General features: G+C 43.6%; 1 protein-coding gene across 10 annotated transcripts in view; it reads right to left on the bottom strand.

Annotated features, from left to right (window-relative positions):
• LOC139561753 (nuclear factor 1 B-type-like) overlaps positions 1-20,816 on the bottom strand; it is an 83,012-nt gene that overhangs the window by 17,366 nt on the left and 44,830 nt on the right. For 3 of the 10 annotated variants that reach the window (XM_071379026.1, XM_071379022.1, XM_071379031.1), the window contains exons 3-10: positions 11,322-11,372; positions 9,604-9,672; positions 8,009-8,129; positions 7,556-7,686; positions 4,824-4,955; positions 4,317-4,495; positions 2,084-2,225; positions 1,833-1,915 (exon numbers count right to left, since the gene is read on the bottom strand). In XM_071379026.1, coding sequence (XP_071235127.1) covers positions 1,833-1,915; positions 2,084-2,225; positions 4,317-4,495; positions 4,824-4,955; positions 7,556-7,686; positions 8,009-8,129; positions 9,604-9,672; positions 11,322-11,372 — 908 coding nt within the window. The remainder of the gene's footprint in view (positions 1-1,832; positions 1,916-2,083; positions 2,226-4,316; positions 4,496-4,823; positions 4,956-7,555; positions 7,687-8,008; positions 8,130-9,603; positions 9,673-11,321; positions 11,373-20,816) is intronic. The other 7 variants (XM_071379028.1, XM_071379024.1, XM_071379025.1 and 4 more) reach the window with 5 other exon arrangements.

Genomic DNA, 20,816 nt, shown 5'->3' with positions numbered 1-20,816 from the left:
CCTCGTCCTTGCTGATGACAAGCATACCCATAACATGATGCAGCCACCACCATGCTTGAACATATGAACAGTGGTAATCAGTGATGTGTTGTGTTGAATTTGCTCCAATATAACACTTTGTATTCAGAACATAAAGTTAATTTCTTTGTCACCTTTTTTGCAGTTTTACTTTAGTGCCTTATTGCAAACATGATGCATGTTATGGAATATTTTTATTCTGTACAGGCTTACTTCTTTTCATTTAGTATTGTGGAGTAACTACAATGTTGTAGGGGACGGCAGGTAGCCTAGTGGTTAGAGCGCTGGACTTGTAACCGAAAGGTTGCAAGATCAAATTCCTGAGCTGACAAGGTAAAAATCTGTTGTTCTGCCCCTGAACAAGGCAGTTAACCCACTGTTCCTAGGCTGTCATTGAAAATAAGAATTTGTTCTGCCTAGATAAATAAAACATGTTCAGTTTTCTATCACAGCCATTAAACTCTGAAACTGTTTTAAAGTCTCCATTGGCCTCATGGTGAGATCCCTGAGCGGTTTCCTTCCTCTCCAGCTAGTGGGTGTATTGATACACAATCCAAATTAATAACTTCACCATGCTCAATGGGATATTCAATGCCTGCCCCCCCCCCCCCCCCCCCCCACCTACCTACCAATGCCTCCTTTGTGAGGCATTGGAAAATCTCCCTGGTCTTTGTGGGTGAATCTGTGTTTGAAATTCACTGTCGGATCTAACAGATAATTGTATGTGTGGGGTACATTCAAAAAATGTGGTAGTCATTCAAAAATCATGTTAAACACTATTATTGCACACAGTGAGTCCATGCAACTTATTATGTGACTTATTAGGCACATATTTACTTATTTAGGCTTGCCATGACAAAGGGGTTGAATACTTTTTGACTCAACACATTTCACCTTTTAATTTTTTATTAATATCTAAACATTTCTATTGTGTGTAGCACAGTGACATAAAATCACAGTTTAATCCATTTTAAATTCAGGCTGTAACACAACAAAATGTGGAAAAAGTCAAGGGGTATGAATACTTTCTGAAAGCACTCTATTAGGACAGTGAAGCTAAAACATTTACATTTGGCTCTATACTCCAGCATTTGGATTTGAGATCAAATGTTTTATATATGAGGTGACAGTACAGAATGTCACTTTTTATTTGAGGGTATTAACATGCTTATCTATTTGACCGTTTATAAATGAAAGCATTTCATGTGTCTAGTCCCCCTATTTGAAGGTGTCATAAGTATTTGAACAAATTAATTTATATGTATTGAAGTAGTCCAAAATTTTGTATTTGGTCCCATATTCCTTGCACGCTATGACTACATAAAGTCTGTGACGGTTGGATGCATTTGTAGTTTGTTTTGGCTGTTTCGGAGTATGTTGTCACTAATAAATCAGATAAGTGAAAACAGATATGTATGAAAATACCCTCAAATAAAAGGTTCTGTACTACCGCCTTATATGAAACAATTGATCTCATAATCCAAAATGATGGAGTATTGAGCCAAATTAGTTTTAGCTTCACTGTCCAAATAGATACGTAGGGGAGTATATGTCTCAACTACACCATTACAGTGCATTTACTGTCACTTACTGGAGCGAACACTTTGAGAAACAGTTCATTTCTGTGATTGTTTCACTTCTCAGACTCCGCATGTATCTGTGCGAGAACCGACGATAAGGTCTCACTCTCAGATAGAATGAAATATCTCTGTGGTCTCAGATCCCTTTTGGAGAGGTTGAGAGGAAGGAAGGGAAGAAGGGACGGAAGAGGGGAGGAGAGGATGTGAAAGAAGAGCAGTGGTAATGTGTCTCACCTGTTGCTGGTGAAGAAAGGCCGGATCTCTAGGGCTCAGTCCTACAAAACGATTGGCTGTGGGGGTGCCCGGTGCTGAGTATCCTGGAGGAGCAAACACACAAACACAGACAGACAGAGAGACACATTGACACAATGAGAAAATATTACATTGATTGATTCTTTATAAAGTGCGCAAAATGGTAACTGCTAGAGTAATGGGGTACAGAGGGGTTTTGTAGTGCCAGGAAGAGAGAAGGAAAGGGAGCTCACCGTTGTACTCACCTTCTGATGTGATGGGCTTGGTGTCGGGCATGGAGAGAGAGACGGGTCGCACTGTGCCATGGTGCGGAGAGGGGGCCAGGACTGGGGTGAAGTGGCCTGGAACCTTCCCCACCTGGCCACTGCTGTTAGCCTGGGGGGGTCAAAGACAGGGAAACAAAATAGAGGGGGCAGTTAGTGACACAACTCCTGTAGTATTTAAACTGTGGCCACTTGACAAATCCCACTGCACAGACGTCAATTTCATTGAAATTACTTGGAATCGTTAAAGAAAAGAAATTACATTAAAGTGTGTTTTACAGTATTGTTTGCACAGTCAGTTCAGTGCTGTTTTGTGTGGGAAAATGTCGCCCTCACTTGACACACAGAGAGAGAGAGAGAGAGAGAGAGAGAGAGAGAGAGAGAGAGAGAGAGAGAGAGAGGGCTGATAGTAGGGGTGAGAATGATGAAGGGAGGGGGTCCAAGGAGAAAGGAGTATGGAGGAAGGGAGAACAGCCCTGCCCAAATAGCCTGTGTAGATCATCTCTAGTGTTTTAAGAGAGAAAAGGAGCTAGTGGGAGCTACTCTTTCAGACTGCGGGAGACGGTCTGTGGTGTATTGGGCTCTTCGGCGCCCCAAGTTCAAACCTCAAATACGCCTTTATGAAAAAGAATTGTGTCCACAGGGTTCCTTAAAAATGTGAATAGAATGTTTAATTAGAGTGTAATATAATCTGCGTTAAAGCAAGCATAAAAACATTCTGGCTGCCGTCCATGGGATTATAAGAGCTGTTTTATTTGCCGAGACGCCCTCCTCTGCACACCCACACACACACACACACACACACACCCACACAAACACTCCCCCTTCTCCCATCCAGCACTGTGTAGGAGAGGGGCCAGTAATTCCGCCAAAAGAGAGCAGAGGCCCCGGCAACGGCAAATATTTACGGCCTTTATCGTTCCCTGTGGTTTTGTCTGAAGTAACAGTCCCGGGCCGCATAGATCCAGCCTCGTCTATGAGCCCATTGTTTTCAGTGAGAACAGCGGGGATATAAAACTCACATAAATATCTCACGGCTCTCTCATCTCTCTATGGCTGCCCCCTCCCTCCCTCCCTGCCCCCCCCCCCCCCCCCACACACACACACTCCCAGCACAGTGACACAAGGCTTTAGTGTGTACCCAGTTAATGTATAAAGTCTTCTGTCAGGTTTATCAGAAGTTCGTGAAAAAAAACTGTTATGACCCTCTGTAATTATATTTGTTTTATGAAAAAGGGCCTGGATTTTCTTTGGAATATTGAGTTAGTGGTTTTTACAGTGTATATTTTTACATTTAGGCTCTTATCAAAATAGACCTATAGAGTATTTCAGTTAGGTCAGCATTCAGTCATTGCATAAAGGGATTTTTCTGCACTTTCAAAAGTGTTTAGATCACAACAGCAGCATATTCTGAATGGAGGGGGTTAAACTTGACACTTGATTAAGAACCTGGCTGAGAAGTCACCCGGTGCGTCCAACGGCACTGCCAATTCCTAAATCCTGTGTCAACTCCCTCCATCCAATGCTGTGCAAAACAAATGTACCCCAGAAAGACTAGTGCTGTGAAGACACTATGTGCAATGATTGAACTAATGATCATAAACATTGTCCACCCGTTTTCATGTGTCAAATGTTATAAAGCACCCAATCCCCAAAAATAATTCTCAAGGTGAAGGCTAACTATTAAGATTGCCACTTAAATTGGAAGGAGCTAAAATAATGTACAGGAAAGTGGCATTTGATCAACATTCAATTGTTGTAAAAATGTCAAGGCACAATTGTATGGGGCAGGTATTATTTTTGACATAGACAAGAAAATTTAGAAGTACATTTTTCAATTCAATAGTTGGTTTATTAGAGAAAAATTGAATTCATTATGAAATTAAATGAAAACTCAACTGATACTTGATTCAATCATCACAATGAAAAGTGTACTACAGTATAGCCAAGCTGGTCCGGTGTCCTTTAACTACTCGTAGTGTTAAATATCCATTGTTTTTCATCAAACGTTTGCCATAAAACACATTTTCCACTAAAATCCCGAACTTCACATCCAATCATATCCCTGTTCACAAACACTGTCAGTCAGTTAGGCCTACTGAGGAGAGAGATTGCACACAGTCAAGTTCTCTTAAATAAAATAAGTGAAATAGGAATGTAGCCCTACCCGACTCCCCTCCAGTATGCTGCAGTTCACACTCACCTGGCTGCTCTGTGGGCTGGACGGGTCGTAGCTGGGCACGTAGCTCTTCAGGGAGTCAGGGGGGTTGAGATGGGGTGGGTAGCGGATGGTGGGGTGAGAGAAGTAGGGTGACGGGGCAGGGGGCAAGATGGCAGAGAACTGAAGGGGGGAGTGGGGTGGAGGGCTCCTCGTCGATATAACTAAGGGGATAGGGAGAGAGGGAGGGAAACAGAGAAAGGAAGAAACAGAGAGAGAAACCGAGGAAGACAGACAGACAAGACAGATAGACAGAGAGACACATTTAGAGAGGGAGGGAGGGAGAAAAACAAACTATTGAAAAATTCACTAATGGAGAACAAAAACGTACACATTACAATCCCAACTAATTCAAAGGACTTTTGGGGGAAGACTGAGGGGGATGCATGACAAAAACACTTTCAGTTCAAACACTTTCTTGTAGAGGTCACTGTAGGTCACTGAGTGAGCATGTCTAGACTTAGTAGGGGGGCAGGTGCTTAGCCTACTGACCACTGTGTCCGACCCCTGTAAGTCCGGGGTGGTGGTGCTGGGGGAAAGTGCTCAGTCTGGAGGAGGAGTCCTGCGGGGAGGTGGGGCTGAACAAGGGCTTCTCTGGCTTCTTCATGGTGGGAGACGACATGTCTGGAGGAGAGGAAACACATACACACCTGGTCAAGGGGAGGTTACCTAGCAACCACAGAGCCACACGCACAGACGCTGACAGAAGTAGCATCGCTGTTCTTGCTGTGACATCTTTCAAACATACTCCCATGCTGTGGCGTGATGGCAGTCATAGTATAGGCTTGCCATCGCTGTCATTTGACACTTTTGACATGTTTTCTAATGTCTATATGCAAGGTACTGTATGACAATAGGACTAGGACTGAACATGAAAAAGAATGGACTCCGAAACCTCATGTTCTGTGACAGCAGCTGCTCTCCCCTGACCGTGGGTCAAGCTCAAGTGTCCCCGTCCCTGTCACAAGACCTTCATTCCTACCTCTCTCTCTCCCTCTCTCTCTCTCTTCCTCTCTTCCTCCCCACAATAGAGAAGAATCCACCTGAAGAGGGAAAGGTGACTCATACCAAACCAGGAAAGGAACAAAGACCTCAGGAATCCAGGGGAATTCCCCACTCAGAATTCTGTAAAAGGAAGGAGCTTAAGTCGTTTCAGTTTTTTTTTTTTTTTGCAACATGAGCAATACCTCAGACAAGATGGATGGATCTTTCATTTTTGAAGACGTTCAGACTATGGTACCACCCCACTGTGCACGTGGTTGAATCAACGTTGTTTCCGACGTGAAATAGACGTTGAATTGATGTCTGGGACCAGTGGGACAGTTGGTTTTTTACTTGTTCTTATGTGGTGTAACATTCCCTCAAATATATTCTTGACATTTCCTAAAATGACAGAATTACACGATGGACACTTATGGAGAGAGACCTATAATTGGAAAAACGTTGAAGTTAACGTCAACAGACTTCTCTAACAAAAAAGTCGCACTGGTCTGAGAACTGATCAATGTAAAATCCTAGAATTCACTTAGAATCCCTAGATAACAACACGTCGTTATATGTCAAAATGATTTCACTTTATGAACTCTGTTACTTCACGTTCCACCCCAAAAATGAGCGAGTAAACCAGGGTGTGCTCAGGCTAGGGTGTCCCAGACAGACGAAAGGGCTATGAATCCTATCAAGCAGATATCTAGCTATGAAATGCACCACCGGGTTAGTATGAGGAGCCAGGATTAAGTACTGCACATTTCGTAGGAGCATAGATATGAAAAACCTTCTTCTTCATTGCAAACAGCTGTTCGTTATCAAACCAGTTGCTGACTGACGATTTGAGAGCAGTGCCAAAAAATATGTAAGGGGAGTGGCTAGGTATACATAACTCCACAACATGGCGTCAGCTGTACTGTAACAGTGAAAGGCATTTCAGTGAGCTTACTTTTGAGGACAAAAAAACTGAATTACGCCTAATCCATGTGCAGTGTAAAAGGGTTTTGTCGGACTAGGCATGTAAAATAAATGTCCGTTTGGCACTTTGGACAGCCTCACATCAGTTTAATATCAATCCACTTCTTTTTTTATTCCCTCTTTACAGAGTAGTCATTTTCCATGAATTTCCTGATCTCTCCTCTCCTCTTCTCCATAGCCATTACATTTCAGCATGTGTTCACCCCGATACTGAAAGGTAAAAACACAGAACAGCGGGAGAAGGAAGGGGGGAAAAAAACAGTAAATCCCAACGAAGTTTCGTTTAAAAAAGCGAGGGGAAAAAAACACCTTATGCTGTTTGATGTTGGGACATTCTGTACCCTAAGTGTTTTATCTGTCGTAGGGTAGTGAGATGAGAGGTGTCCCTCTCCCTTCCACTCTAGGGCTTGAGCCCTGGGGGAAGAAGGGGGAATGTGTCTGTGTGTGTGTCGGAGGAGAACAATCTGGAAACACGGGACAGTGAGGGCTTAATTAAAAAAGCTACGGGCCCTGGCCTGCACCACGAGACCAGGTAATGAGACATACACCCCTCCCTGGAGGATCTCTCACACACACCCTCTCTCTCTCGCTGCCTGTCAGTATAGTGGCGTTAGCAGGGCTAGGCACGGGATGGCCCACCAACTGGGCCTGCCACCTGTTGAGTCAGACAGCTCCTCTGAGACCCAGCTAGCTTCAAACAGGGGCCGCCACACCTTCCCATCACTCACTCCACCTCCCTCTCTCTCTCTGACACACACACACACACACACGCAAACACGTGCCTGGATACGCACACACACACACACACACACCTGTTAACCCTAGCGTGACCCTTTCAATCTTGCAGTCTAATAACACAACAAGTTTATTAATAAAGTTCTCTACTAAGTCTGCTCACAGCCACAATTGCTACAGCTCTCACTAGCATGTCTTCCTTCTCACTTTCATTGGTGTAACCCTGCATTCCACAATTAAATCGCTACCAGAATGAAGATTCCACTCGCTTCAACATTGCAACTCTCAACACTGCTTCAACACTCCAATACTCCCTCAGATTGGCGAGAAAACAGGAAGCAATGAGGAAGCTCCCAAACTACCAGAGAACTCAACAACCCTCCAAATGAGCTTATCAACAGGGGCATGTTCTCAGTCACGATATTTCCTGTCAACAATTCTGTTACTCACCCAGCCTGTTTGTTCTTATCATAGTTATTCAACAGTAATATTGTAGACCCCCCCCCACACACACACATACACACCTCTCCTCTCACCTTCTCTCTCGTGCCAGGTCCTGCTGCCGCTAGCTGGGGAGCTAGGTGAAGAATAGAAGTCAGGGCCAGTGGGACTGGTCTCCATACTCTCGTCTATGTTGAGGGTCTTGGGCCGTTTACTGGAGAAGAAGGCGGAAAAATGATGAGTCACAACACTGTACGTGTTCTCTGATCCCTGTGTCTCTCTACTGTCACTGCCCCTTGATGTTTGGAAAATGTAATATCTTTACTGCTAACGTATTGTCTAGATGTGTGGGTGTTAATAAAGTTGAACTCGAACAAATGGCCAAAATATGGAAGTACATGATGGAGTAAGATTACAATTTGCCCCTCAGTTTTGCATCTACCCCCCCGCCCTCTATCTCATTCAAAGTTAAGAGGACATGGTGTGATGCGGGAGAAGGAGAGTGGGGTTAAGGCAGGGTCATGCAGTAGACTGACCTGCCAGGCGGGGAGGAGAGGGAGCGATGGAGGCCCACGCTGGAGTTCAGGTCATGGTAGTACGGCTGACTTGGCATGTCGGCCATGGAGAAGTTCACCCCTGCCCCCTGGGTAATGGGCGCTGAAGAGTAGGGAGAGAAAAAGAGGTTACTTCCTGGTCACTGGCCTGCTGATTGGTTGCCTGCTGAAGCTCTGATAGGCTTTTGATATGATGTGACCTTGAGCATGGCCCACAACTTCACTGAAATGATCTCAGTGTACATGATCCCCTCTCACATGACTGAAAATCATTGAACCTTTGCATTCCACCAGCATAATGCAAACTCGTGAACTAGGCCACACACACATCAGCTCTCTGATTGGTCCTATGCTCAGCTGGATCATTCTCAATTACCTATTGTAATTGGTCAAGCACATATGAATAAGTGCATTGAAGTTCACTTTCATGGTGCTCTTATGTGTGATATGCTTTGAGAAACCACAGCCCACCACTGTGTGAAAGTCTACTTTTTTTCACCCTGTGGTTGACAACCGCGAGGGAGGGATATTGTTTCAGGGAGGACAGCTGAGTGTTAACTAGGGCACTGTGTAAAAGCTCCTTCCGCTCTTGAAGCTGCCGCCTGCGATGGTAGCCCTGTGAGGGCAGTGGGTGGGTGGGTAGATTGGTTTGGACTCGACGAGAGACTGGAGTGTGTGGTGGGGTCTGTTGTGGTCTGAGGTTCACCACTGGCATGAGCTCCAACCCCAGCACTGCAGTCTTGGAACTGGCAACCCACGGCAGCCCTGGCATTGGCTACCCAAGGGCATTTGTATTTTAATTTACTGCCAACGAGACTCTCCCTCTCTCTCTCTCTATTTCCTTCACTCTCTATCTCTCTTTTTGGCATAGCATACTGTGTGTAATACCACTTGCTCTGTCTCCCAGCCAAGTAATTTAACCCCGTCTGTTAAAGAAAATACAACCCTGACTTCTGAATCCAAACAATGCCAGGCACAAAATAACAATGATGCTAAAACACCTGTTCACGCTTTAATTTGAATGTGCATTTTAGAACGGCAAAATCACAGCACTGACTGAATTTCAATTGGCTTAAAAGGTCTACTCCGCAATCCGAAAAACAACAAGTCAAAAATGGCAGTACAAATTACAGAGGGGCTTAATAAAAAACATTAAGTAGAAAACACGAGTTGTATGTCAGTGTCAGTGAGTTCTTAGTGTACCCCAGGCATGTTAGAGGTCAGGACACAACATCCCATAGGTATGTGATAGAACACAACAGCCCTTGAGCCATACAGGTAAATCCTGCCTGAGGGGACCATTGTCCTCAGCTAGCTGGGGAGAGCGATTCCTGAAAGAACATCCGTCATCGTCTTTGAAAAAGGTCAGGCAAGTCTATACAAACACACACGGTCACACAGTCTCACACACACACACACATATACACACCGGTGCACTGTACATACACGTTGTTGTATTCTAATGCTGGAGACTTGCTCGACTGGATTTTCTGTTTTTGTACTGTGAAGCTTGCTGTTTTGAATCGGCAACGAGGATAAGGGGTATTGAGGGCGATGGTGATAAAGTATGTACTTACTTCTGGACACACGCACCAGCTCTGAAACACTGAAGACTCCTGATTTGATGAAGCTGTCTTCCAAGTAAACTGCAGAAACAAAAACCACAGATAGACAATATATCAATGCAACATTAAACCCAATGCTTTGTGTTGTCGTAACTAAGAGTAAGTTACATTCGTAGTGATTCGAGCTGTTGCTAAAGTAATAAATCATGACTTGATTCCCTGCTTACGATACACAGGACGAGCAAAAATTCTTTCCCAAATATTGTTTTCTAAAATAGAGCATCCATCATCTACCCATCAACCATAGCGACACGACTCAACACAGCTCCAGCCTGAATAATGGCAATATTTACAATACTGAAACATGGAGGCTTTGAAGTACAATATGTATGGAGCCCAGAATGTGAGAAAAATAACTATCATGACCCATCAGTCTAGCCTGGTCCCAGATCAGTGTGTGCTGTTTATATGTTTGTCATGACAATAGGAGTCGGCGATATAGCACAAACATAACTGTGACCAGGCTAATGTCAGTCTGTCAGCCATTCAGACAGACATGTCACTGACACCCAAAACGACTTCGACATTTCATCCTTTGATGTTCTGAGCAGGACCATTGGGTGTGCCAACAACATAGAGGGGAGGCGTGAGTCTAGATTCCGATTGGCAGCTAAATGCACTTTCTTCCTCCTAATTCCTCAATGCAAGCCAACGGGCGTCCCAGAGAATGACAGGGGAACTGTGGCACTGTAGTGGGAGCAGCTAGGGAGGCCCTCACAGGGCCTGAGTCATTGGCTCAACGTTGGCTCAACATAGTGTTTGACTTGGCAGCGAGGCGCACACGCAGGGTAGGCAGAACCTACTCTTGAGGTACGGGGCTAATTACGTTCTTGCTCTATTTTCATTCCTGGCCCGTGATGACATAGTCCAGGTCAGTCCAGGAGAGCAGCAACAGGCTGCCGGTGATGATTTGGAACAGTGGCCATTTTGTTTGATTAGCTAGCAGACTGGCTACTAGACGTAGCTTAGCTATCCAACCCTTATTGGCAAGGACAAGAACTATGGCCTCAGACATCCACTAGTGTACTACAGAGGAGCACATAACTGTCTAGCCTTCGTGTTTCCAAATCTTTTTTGTCTCTTAGATTGACAACGGTTTTGTTTTGGTGTCTAGACCAGTGGAGGCTGCTGAGGGGAGGACGGCTCATAATAATGGCCGGAATGGAGTCAATTACACTCTATTCCAGCCATTATTATGAGCCGTCCTCCCCTCATTAGCCTCCACTGGTCTATACAGATGTAGGATTTTAATTTGTGAATTATTATGTGGATTATAATTAATGGTCATTTTTGTAGGGGTTGATACATTTTTTGTAAAATAAAGTCTCAAATTTCAAAGTGGAAATTACAAACTTGAGAAGCCTTTTAAAACCTCAGATACACTACAAGTTTAAAATGTTATCCTGCAACAGGGTGATTCAATTAATCTGTAATTCCATAGAAACCTTAAAATGGGTGTAGTCTGCATAACTGTGAAAGGTCACATCCTGTTTAAAGATAATTATGCCAGGTGAGAGCATACACACAAAGAGTAACTATCATAAACAGATTCTGGAGAATCGTCTACCAGGCGAGACCATATCAAGTACAGAGAGGGGACTGGGAACTATAGAGCTGTGATTGACAGGACAGAGGTTGGAGGACCATGACAATGAGGTTCAGGTACATACCTGGGTTCTTGCCTGGCTCATTGTTACTGGGACTTCCTGACTGCTGTGAGTCTGTAACACAGATAGAGAACCATGCTTAGTATTATAGAACCATCCCACTGGGCACAGACGTCAATTCATCATCTGTTCCACGTCATTTCATTGAACCTTAGATCATGAAATACCACAAAGGTCATCAACGTTCAACACTCTTCTATCAATTTAAGTTATTCAAATTAGCTTTATTGACATGGATGGTAACCACCCAGTGTTGCCAAAGCAATACAATGACCCACTACTATAAGGACACGTCAAAAATACCCTGAATGTGACAGGTGGCCAAAAACAAAGAAGCAAGGTGCTGTTGGTCATCAGATTTCATTTCAACCTAGACATAATATCAGCTGGAGTCATGGGGATTATATAATGAATACTTCTCAGCTTCCCTAGAATGTGTCTGAGGTTTTTATCGTAATTTTTCTGCAGACGTGTCAGTCCTGACAGACCCAGCCAGATGTGCAATGGTATTTGCTGTTGTTTAAAAAAAAAGAGGAGACAGAGAAAAGAGGGGGGGGGGGGCGATGGGAGTGGGGGGGGCTACAGTCAAAAGCCAGCAGAACAAAAGAAGTGCTCAACAGGGGTGGAAAGAAACAATAAGACAAGTAAAAAAAAACATTTTTTAAAGACGAGGTGAAGCGTTCTCCTGACCTTCACATACAGACTGGTTGATTCTGTCTGAATTTTTACAGGGCCTGGGTTAGGGAAAACATTGTGTGCCTCTGCCTCATCCTGCCCTGCCCCAGCCCGAGAGAAGCATGCACATAGCACACGCAACAGGAGGGGGATACACTCTGAAACACATCAGGAATTCTCCCCATAAGGTAGCCTATCTTAGCCTCCAAGCGCTTCCTCTGATTGATGATGTTACCTTACAGCACCTTTGGGAAGAGGATAAGCTGGGGTAACTGGCGTTCCTCAGCCGTCACCATGCTCGTTAGTCACCGCCAACCACCAGGTCCGTTTTTGCGGCTCAACCGCCACGCAACACTAACAGATATTCAAACGATGCCCACAAGAGCCTGGCTTTTAACGTAAACACTTGACCATGTCATATACAGTCAGCAATAGAAAGTGGCTCCAAAGAGCTCACTTCATTTCACCTAAAAACTAGTACAGTAGGCTTTGTATGGAAGAGCGGGTGTGTAGAGTAGTGAGGAACTAGTCCAGGCATATCAGAGGGGGACGACACCGACAACATAAACACTAGTTCATATCATATAACATAGGTCTGCAGTTGAAAATTAGTTCCAAAGAGCTGACTTAAATTTCACATAAACACCAGTTCCTCACGACACTACACACCCGCTCTTCCACACAAAGCCTACTGTAGCATCAGCCAACCGGAGTAGGGCGACATCGCCGTCACCCAAAAGCCAACAACATATGGGAGAGGAAGAGAGGAGGAACCCCCCCCAACCCCCCTCCCTCTACCAGCCCCCGCTTCAACCAACCATCCAGGGAAAAAGCAGCAAACGAGGGGGTAAAAGTACAACAGTACAACACTGAATGGCCAGGCTGTGTTTGCCTTGAGTTCCATAATGATTCACCACAGCCGCCCCCCACGTGTTCCTCCTGTGCCCTACGCCTTTAACGCGGAGAAGTGAGGACAAGAGACGGGAGACAGTGAACTCAGACATCCTCGCCTTGCAACACAACACTCCTTTTGCTGCTGCAAAGCGTTCCCTCTCTCATAAGCTTAATTTTAGATGTAAAGGAGGAGAGAGAGAGAGAGAACGAAAGAGAGAGAGAGAAAAAAAATGTGAAGGAAAAAAAAAAACTTTGAGAGATTTATGACCATTAAACGGCACTGCAAAAACAGAATGTTCTTGGCTGCGGCTCAACACTTACAAAATAGGTAGGGAACAACACCACCATACGTTAAACAAAAAATATCTCCCCTTATGGTTAACCCTGAACAGTCTCTACAGGATACAGAGGACACTAGGGAAGTCTGATGTCCCTAGCTTGCGCTCTTTTGGGTGCAACTTATTTTTCTAAACTGGCTAGTTTGTTAGCTTGTCTCTTTTGTTTGCTTGTAATCCACCATTTACCGGAAAAGAAAGGACTCTCTGGATGGAAATTCACATTATTTCAGCAAAACACTGTATGGTGCTACTGACTTCTCGGCCACGTCATGCAAGCACATTTGTTATTTGACTGACACGGCATAAAAATACTGTATAACGAGATCGATTCTATGTTACACGCCACAGTCGGGGGCTTTTGTACCAATGGTTTGTGTGGAACCAAGTCCATACAGTAAGTGATTGCAGGGAGATCCTCCTCCTTTCTTGCTCCCTGCCACCCAGCCACCCTGGCACCTCCCACCCTCATGCCACTTTCAGACCCATCCATCAGTCTAGTTACAACTGTCAACTATTGCCCTCTCCCAGGAGAGAAAGAAAGAGAGAGACAGAGGGACAGGGGAGGACGGAGAGAGAGGAGAGAAAGTGGGAGGGCGCTACAGAGAGAGAAAGAGTGACACAGAGAAACAGAGAGAGAGAGAGTGAGAGAGGTGGGGAGCTGTTTCGTCTAACATGGAACAGACCATTCTGAGAGAAAGAGGAGGTAGGGAGCTGGTTCATCTAACATGGAACAGACCATTGTGAGAGAACAGGTGGGGAGCTGTTTCGTCTAACATGGAACACACCATTGTGAGTGAACAGGCAGCCTTGACAAAAGACCAGATGGTCGTGGCAATTAAAGAACCCAGGCAGCAGAAGCAGCATCTTCACTTTGCTGCCCTACAGTACTGTAGGCCTACAGAGGAGCCACCTGGAAGAGTTGAGGTGGGATCCAGGCATATGGCATCTACTGTCAACTCATCTCAGAGGTTTGAGGGAGCACCATACATCTGAGAGCTGGAAAACACCTGACATCTCACATACATTTCACCCTTGACCTGTAGCTAGGGAGGTGTAGGAGGTTGTTATGGGGGGCTGGAGGTTAAGTTCAAGTTCAAGTTCAAATTCCAGTTCAAGTTCAAGTGTGTTGATAGCCACATAGAAGCAGTCGATCAGGCCAGGGTTGAAAATATTCTTATATATATTTTTGAAATTAATAATAAAATCAACATATGAACACATTTAAAAAGGAATAATTCCAAATAACCGCTATTCTAACTAGAAAAATGGAAAGTGCATACAGTGCATTCAGAAAGTATTCATACCCCTTGACTTATTCCACATTATGTTGTGTTACAGCCTGAATTCAAAATTGATTCAATATTTTGTTTTTCCCTCATCCTCCTATACACAATACCCCATATCAACGAAGATGTTTTTAGAAATGTTTGCAAATGTATTATAAATTAAATACATTTACATAAAGTATCTCAATTTAATCGATTTTAAATTCAGGCTGTAACACAACAAAATGTGGAAAAAGTCCAGGGGTGTGAATACTTTCTGAATGCACTGTATGTTGTACAATTGTATGCTGTGTAAATGTAAGTCTGCATACAAGAAATAAACTGTCTGACACAGAAATGAAAACAGGGGTGAAGACTTCCCTCTACAGAAAATATCTCCAATCTCCATCCAAAAGACGCATCAAACCTTCCAAATGGAGACCAATCCAAGACCAATCCAATCGTCTTCAAACAGGCGCCAGCAACCCGTAAATAAACAGTGTGGTCTCGGTCTGCGAGGTAGAGCTCTGGCTCTGCCCTGAGAGTTTGCCAAGGCCCGGATCACAACGCAAGATACCAGAGACACACAGCCACACTCCAAAAACAACGTTTCTTGGCACCTCTCCGTCCCTGCCACTTGTTTAAACAAACAATCTGGGCCCGCAAAGAAGGAGGAGGAGAAAAAAAAAGCAAAACAGAGGATTTGAGGATCTTGGCTGTGATTTGAGTGAGGAGGACTGAGGAGTGACACGTTGGGATTGTGGGGAGTACTGAGTACCGACATTGACATGCACGGAGTTTGTTTCGTACCTTATGCATAACGGCACAACGTGAATTCTTTGCTATTGTGAAGGCTTCTTTTACCTGTTGTTCTCTCTCTCTCTCTCTCTCTCTCTCTTTCTCTCAGCCCTAATGTGTCACTTGCCTGGATATTATAAACAGGCCAACAATCTTTTGCACTCTCCTTTTTCTAGTTTGGCATGATACCCATACCTTCGCCCGAAGAAACTCTCAGTCCACCCCCACCCCACTGTGTATATTAAACCAGTCGCATACTTTCACAAACTCACTCGTTGCAGTACACCCACCTGATCCCACAAACACACACATCCCACACAGCACATACACACTCTCACATACGTACACACTCTCGCATACACACACGCCGCCGCAGATGCATACCAACGTCGACATTTCAGGGAGGGGAGAGAGCAGCCATTTTAGACTGCTGCACCCGGGGTCTGTGCACATGTATAGCTGTGGCTGCCAGAAGCATGGGTCCCGAGCCAAGACGCATCTCAGCGGCCCGAGAGAGGGAGGGAGGGAAAGAGAGAGAAGAGAGATAGAGAGAGAGAAGAGAGAGCGACGTAGAAATATTGCCTAATTACGGCAGGGCTCGGCCCGTAATATTTCAACAATACAGCTGTGTGTAGTGTAAATATTTGACATGGCCCACACTTTCTGTCCCTCTTCTGCACCAGTTTGGCCAAGGAGCAAGCCGTTAGAGGGGTAGGCAAGCTGTCCATCTGTCTGTCGGTCTATCCTGGTGCACATAGCCATGGTGTGTGAGTTTGTGCGTGTGTGTGTGTGAGTGTGCGGACTTTGTCCTGTGTCCTCCTCTGCTCCTGGTTTTTATCCTTAACGGCTTAGCCATGATGACCTCATCGTTGTGGGCCCTGTTCCAGATCCTAGCTTTCTCTTAAATGTTGCTCCATCACTGCATTCTACAGCTCCACTACATGGCCAAAAGTACATGAACACCTGCTCGTTGAACATCTCATTCCAAAATCATGGGTGTTAATATGGAGTTGGTCTCCCCTTTGCTGCTATAACAGCCTCCACTCTTCTGGGAAGGATTTCCACTAGATGTTGGAACATTGCTGCGAGGACTTGCTTCCATTCAGCCACGAGCATTACTGAGGTCGGGCGATTAGGCCTGACTCGCAGTCGGCATTCCAATTCATCCCAAAGGTGTGCGATGGGGTTGATGTTAGGGCTCTGTGCAGGCCGGTCAAGTTCTTCCACACCGATCTTGACAAACCATTTCTGCTTCGACCTCGCTTTGTGCAGATTCGTTCGTCGGACTCCCAGATGGTGAAGTGTGATTAATCACTCCAAAGAACGCGTTTCCACTACTCTAAAGTCCAGTGGCGGCGAGCTTTACACCACTCCAGCCGGCGCTTGGCACTGAGCCTTGTGTTTTATGCTTGTGTGCGGCTGCTCAGCCATGGAAACCCATTTCATGAAGTACCTGACAAACATTTGTTGTGCTGACGTTGCTTCGAGGGGCAGTTTGGAACTGGGTTGTGAGTATTGCAGCCGAGGACAGACGATTTGTACACGTTACGCGTTTCAACACTCTATGGTCCCGTTCTGTGACCTTGTCTGGCATACCACTTCACGACTAAGCTGTTATTGCTCCTAGACGTTTCCACTTCACAATAACAGCACTTACAGTTGACCGGGCAGCTCTAGCAGGGAAGAAATTTGACAAAATGACTTGTTGGAAAGGTGGCATCCTATGACGGTGCCACGTTAAATTCGGTTAAACAGCCATCACTAGCACATTAGAGGCTGCTGCCCTATATACATAGACTTGGAATTTCTGGCCACTTAATGGAACACCAGTCACTTGAATAATGTTTACATATTTTGCATTACTCATCTCATATGTATATACTCTATTCTACTATATCTTAGTCTGACATTGCTCGCCCAAATATTTACACATTCTTAATTCCATTCCTTTATTTTAGATTTGTGTATATTGTTGTGAAAATGTTCGATTATACTGTCAGATATTACTGCACAAGCAGTTCTCTACATCCGCAAAAACATCTGCTAAACATGTGTACTGTATGTGACAAATACAATTTCATTTGATTTTGTTGAAAGTCACTGAGCTCTTCAGTACGGGCCATTCTACTGCCAATGTTTGTCTAAGGAGAATGCATGGCTGTGTGCTCAATTTTATACACTTGTCAGCAACGGGTGAGCTGAAAAAGGCAAATCCACTAATTTGAAGGGGTTTCCACATACTTTTGTGTATCTCCGTCTCTGGGTCTGTAACAGTATCTCATATCTTTTGTCTCCTCTTGTGCCTGCCTACATTTATCTCTCTTTCTGGATCAGGAACTGTGTCAGCTGTATCAATTCTTATCTAGTCAGAATTGTATAGTATAGTATATGCTTTCCTCTCCACTTCTAAATCGTCATCTACATCTAACCTGGTATCTCTCAATCCTCCACCGTTTCCCCGTTGTTTTGTTGCACTTTCTTTCCCTTCTTTCTCTCTTCTTAGTGGCCCTCTATTTCTCTCTCACTCTCTGTCGCTCTCTCTCCCTCTCCTTTTCGCCCCTTCTCTCCCTCGTTTTGTTGACTAAACAAAGTGGCCTTTATCAGAGAGAGCCGCAACCCAAACAAGCCAAACAAAAGATAGGGCGAGGAAATCTACCCAGAGGAGGGAGGGTCTTATCATGCCAGGGAGGCCATTGTGCGTGTGTGCCAGTCTGCACAATGGCAGTCTCATGCCCTGGCATCTAATGCACTAACGTATCATAACGTTCTTTGAAGGCCGACACCTGTCTGCCAAGAGACCAATATCGAGGAAAGAAGACGAGGAAGACATGCTAAGTTTGACGGCCATTTTGAGAACTCATCCTCTGCCAATACCTAGAGAGCATGTGTGGTAAAACGAGTCCATACAAACGCAGACCCAGAAAACAGCAGTAAATGTGTTAAGGAACGTATAAATCTTACTGTGTGTGCAGAATGGACAGATATGAAGACAGTAAAGCATTCTTCTAGGAATGCCCCCCCCCCCCTTATAAGGCTTTTGAGCAACTCAAAAGCTAAGTAGCATATCAACAACAAATAAAGTCTTCTATCATGTTAATTAGATTCAGCTACATTTGCTTTAGATCGACTGCAGACATGATACAAAAAGCCTGTCTAGGAACACATTTAAGGCTTGTGGGAGTGTTAGGGGGAGGTGGGGAGAGACAAGGAGGGTAAAGTTGAAAAGACTGAAGGAACAATGACATTTTGCCTTCTTTTTATTCGACGGAGAGACACCACAGACTTGTTTGAATGGAACACGTACACACCCACGAGACAGTGAGACAGTGGGACTGTCAGGTTTTGAGACGTAGGAATCAAGTGTCAGACAGACAGGGTCAGACAGAGGAGGGCGGTGTGGAGGAGGGGGGGGGGGGCATACAACTTTCAGGGCAAAAGCATTCACAGACAGCTACAGGAACTGTGTGTGGGGAGGGGGTTCTCATGATTCTCATGAAACCACTTTTAAACATGTCTGTAGCAAATTGAATTCCAAAATCATGATGCAGCTGCAAAAATCAACTATAATTCTGAAAATGTGTCTTGTTTGAAAAATATTGTACATTTTCACCCCACATTCTCATTATCAAAATGCATCCGGATTAAATTCTCAGGTCGTTTTATACTATTCTACTTTAGAAAAATCGAACTTATTTGAATAAAATACTAAATATGTTGCTGTAGTTTGTCCATAAATCATAAAAATTGTATACTAGTTGAAGTTAACATTAAACTATAATATATATTATGTGAAAACACTGTCTGTGGACATGTCTCATTACCGTAACACCTTTTCAAGTTCCTGTAAAAACTCCAATTAGTTTTTAAATAAAGTTTTATACACCCATGATGCATCATTTAGAGGAGTAGTCCTTCGATGAGCACCAGTTAAGTTATTTGATTTTCTTATATGCCTTCAGAATGAGGTTCTTATTCTCAAACACCCCTTTTACCCCACTTTGCCTTCTCATTACCGAAACAGCTAAAAAGCTCAAATTGGGAAAAGGTCAGAGAACCAGTACCTTACCAACATGGAGGCATGAATGGGCTTTAGTGATGTGGTCAATTGTTTGCTGACTCATAACGGCTGTCTCCTATTATTTGCAGATTGAGCTAAGGGCCTCTCATTACCGAAACACACCTTTCTCATTACCACGTAATCTTTGGGTCCGTTTCAGTAATGAGAACCTTAATTTCAGTAATGATAATAAGCTAATTCTAATGTATAGTCAGTCAATGGGTGTGCTGTGCTGGTAAACTTTATTTATTTACTTGGACCAATTGTATAGATTTTTTTGTAAAACAACAGTTATTTGATTAAGTAGGGTTTGTCAAGAAATATTGGGTGTATAAACCCCATTTAACTTACTTTAAGTCCCAATCTGCAGTTTGTGTTTCAACAAAGAGTAACCCCACCACTTAAAGGAGGATATCCCCAATTTTGACATGTGTACCTGCTTTTACACTTACCTATGCTGTTGTTTGATATTCACATATTTAAATACTTTATAGGCATATTGTGTCATGCTGTGTGCCCATAGGATCCCATCCAATCCAGAAATACCTCTAAAATACCTTACACAAATATTAACTGTAACTTCTTTTTTTAAGTCACCTTGTTACGTTTAAGTCCACTTTTGAAAATAAATGCATGTAATTACAATACTTACACGGAAATAAGAGGTATTTTAATCAATTGCATTAAGAGCAGTGATTTTAGTATTATTTGGGATTAACAAATGACACTGATGATTATTTTGGTTTACTGAATCTCTGATAGAGATCAGTACAGTTTTTCATTGGCAAACTATGCTATACTCATTACCGAAACATGCAGTCTCATCCCTGAAACCTGCTTATCATTACTGTAATGCACCAATATTTAGGAAATATTAGGCAATATAAAACATATACTTTCGCAATTTTGGATTCATCTGATAGTGTGATTTTTGTTCTTTATCAAAATAGGTGTGCATAAATAAAATAAAATAAATAACATGTACACACCAATGACTATGACAAAAAAAAAGTTTTGGGAAAAGTTGGGTTATGGTAATGAAATAAATTACGAAATAAATGTTAATTCCATTTTCAGTGTTATGTTTAACTATAATATTAGACATTATTTTGTTTATAACTTTTTTGGACTTGTTGCGGTAATGAGAATTTTTGTGTTGGTTGTTGTGGAAATTGTGCTAAAATGCATAATATCTGATCCAAAAATATAATGATAATTATGAAATAGATAAGTACAGATCCTAATCTCGGTGATCCAAGAGGAAATTTTATGAAAAATGACACTTGAGAATGTTTTGGCCAAATGTCAGTTTCGTGAGAATGACCCATGTGTGTGTGTGCCCTCTGGGGAAGAAGAGATGTGCATACTAATGATACTGGAGACCGGTTCCCCTTTCTCTTACACTTTTTTAGGGGACTCAATGCTGTCTCGTCCATAAACTCTCACGGGGGTGAAAAGACGAGTGCTTTTA

The sequence above is a fragment of the Salvelinus alpinus genome, chromosome 31 (assembly GCF_045679555.1).
Source record: "Salvelinus alpinus chromosome 31, SLU_Salpinus.1, whole genome shotgun sequence".
Taxonomy (NCBI): domain Eukaryota; kingdom Metazoa; phylum Chordata; class Actinopteri; order Salmoniformes; family Salmonidae; genus Salvelinus; species Salvelinus alpinus.
Note: the sequence above shows the minus strand (reverse complement) of the source record. Positions and strands in the feature narration are given on the sequence as shown.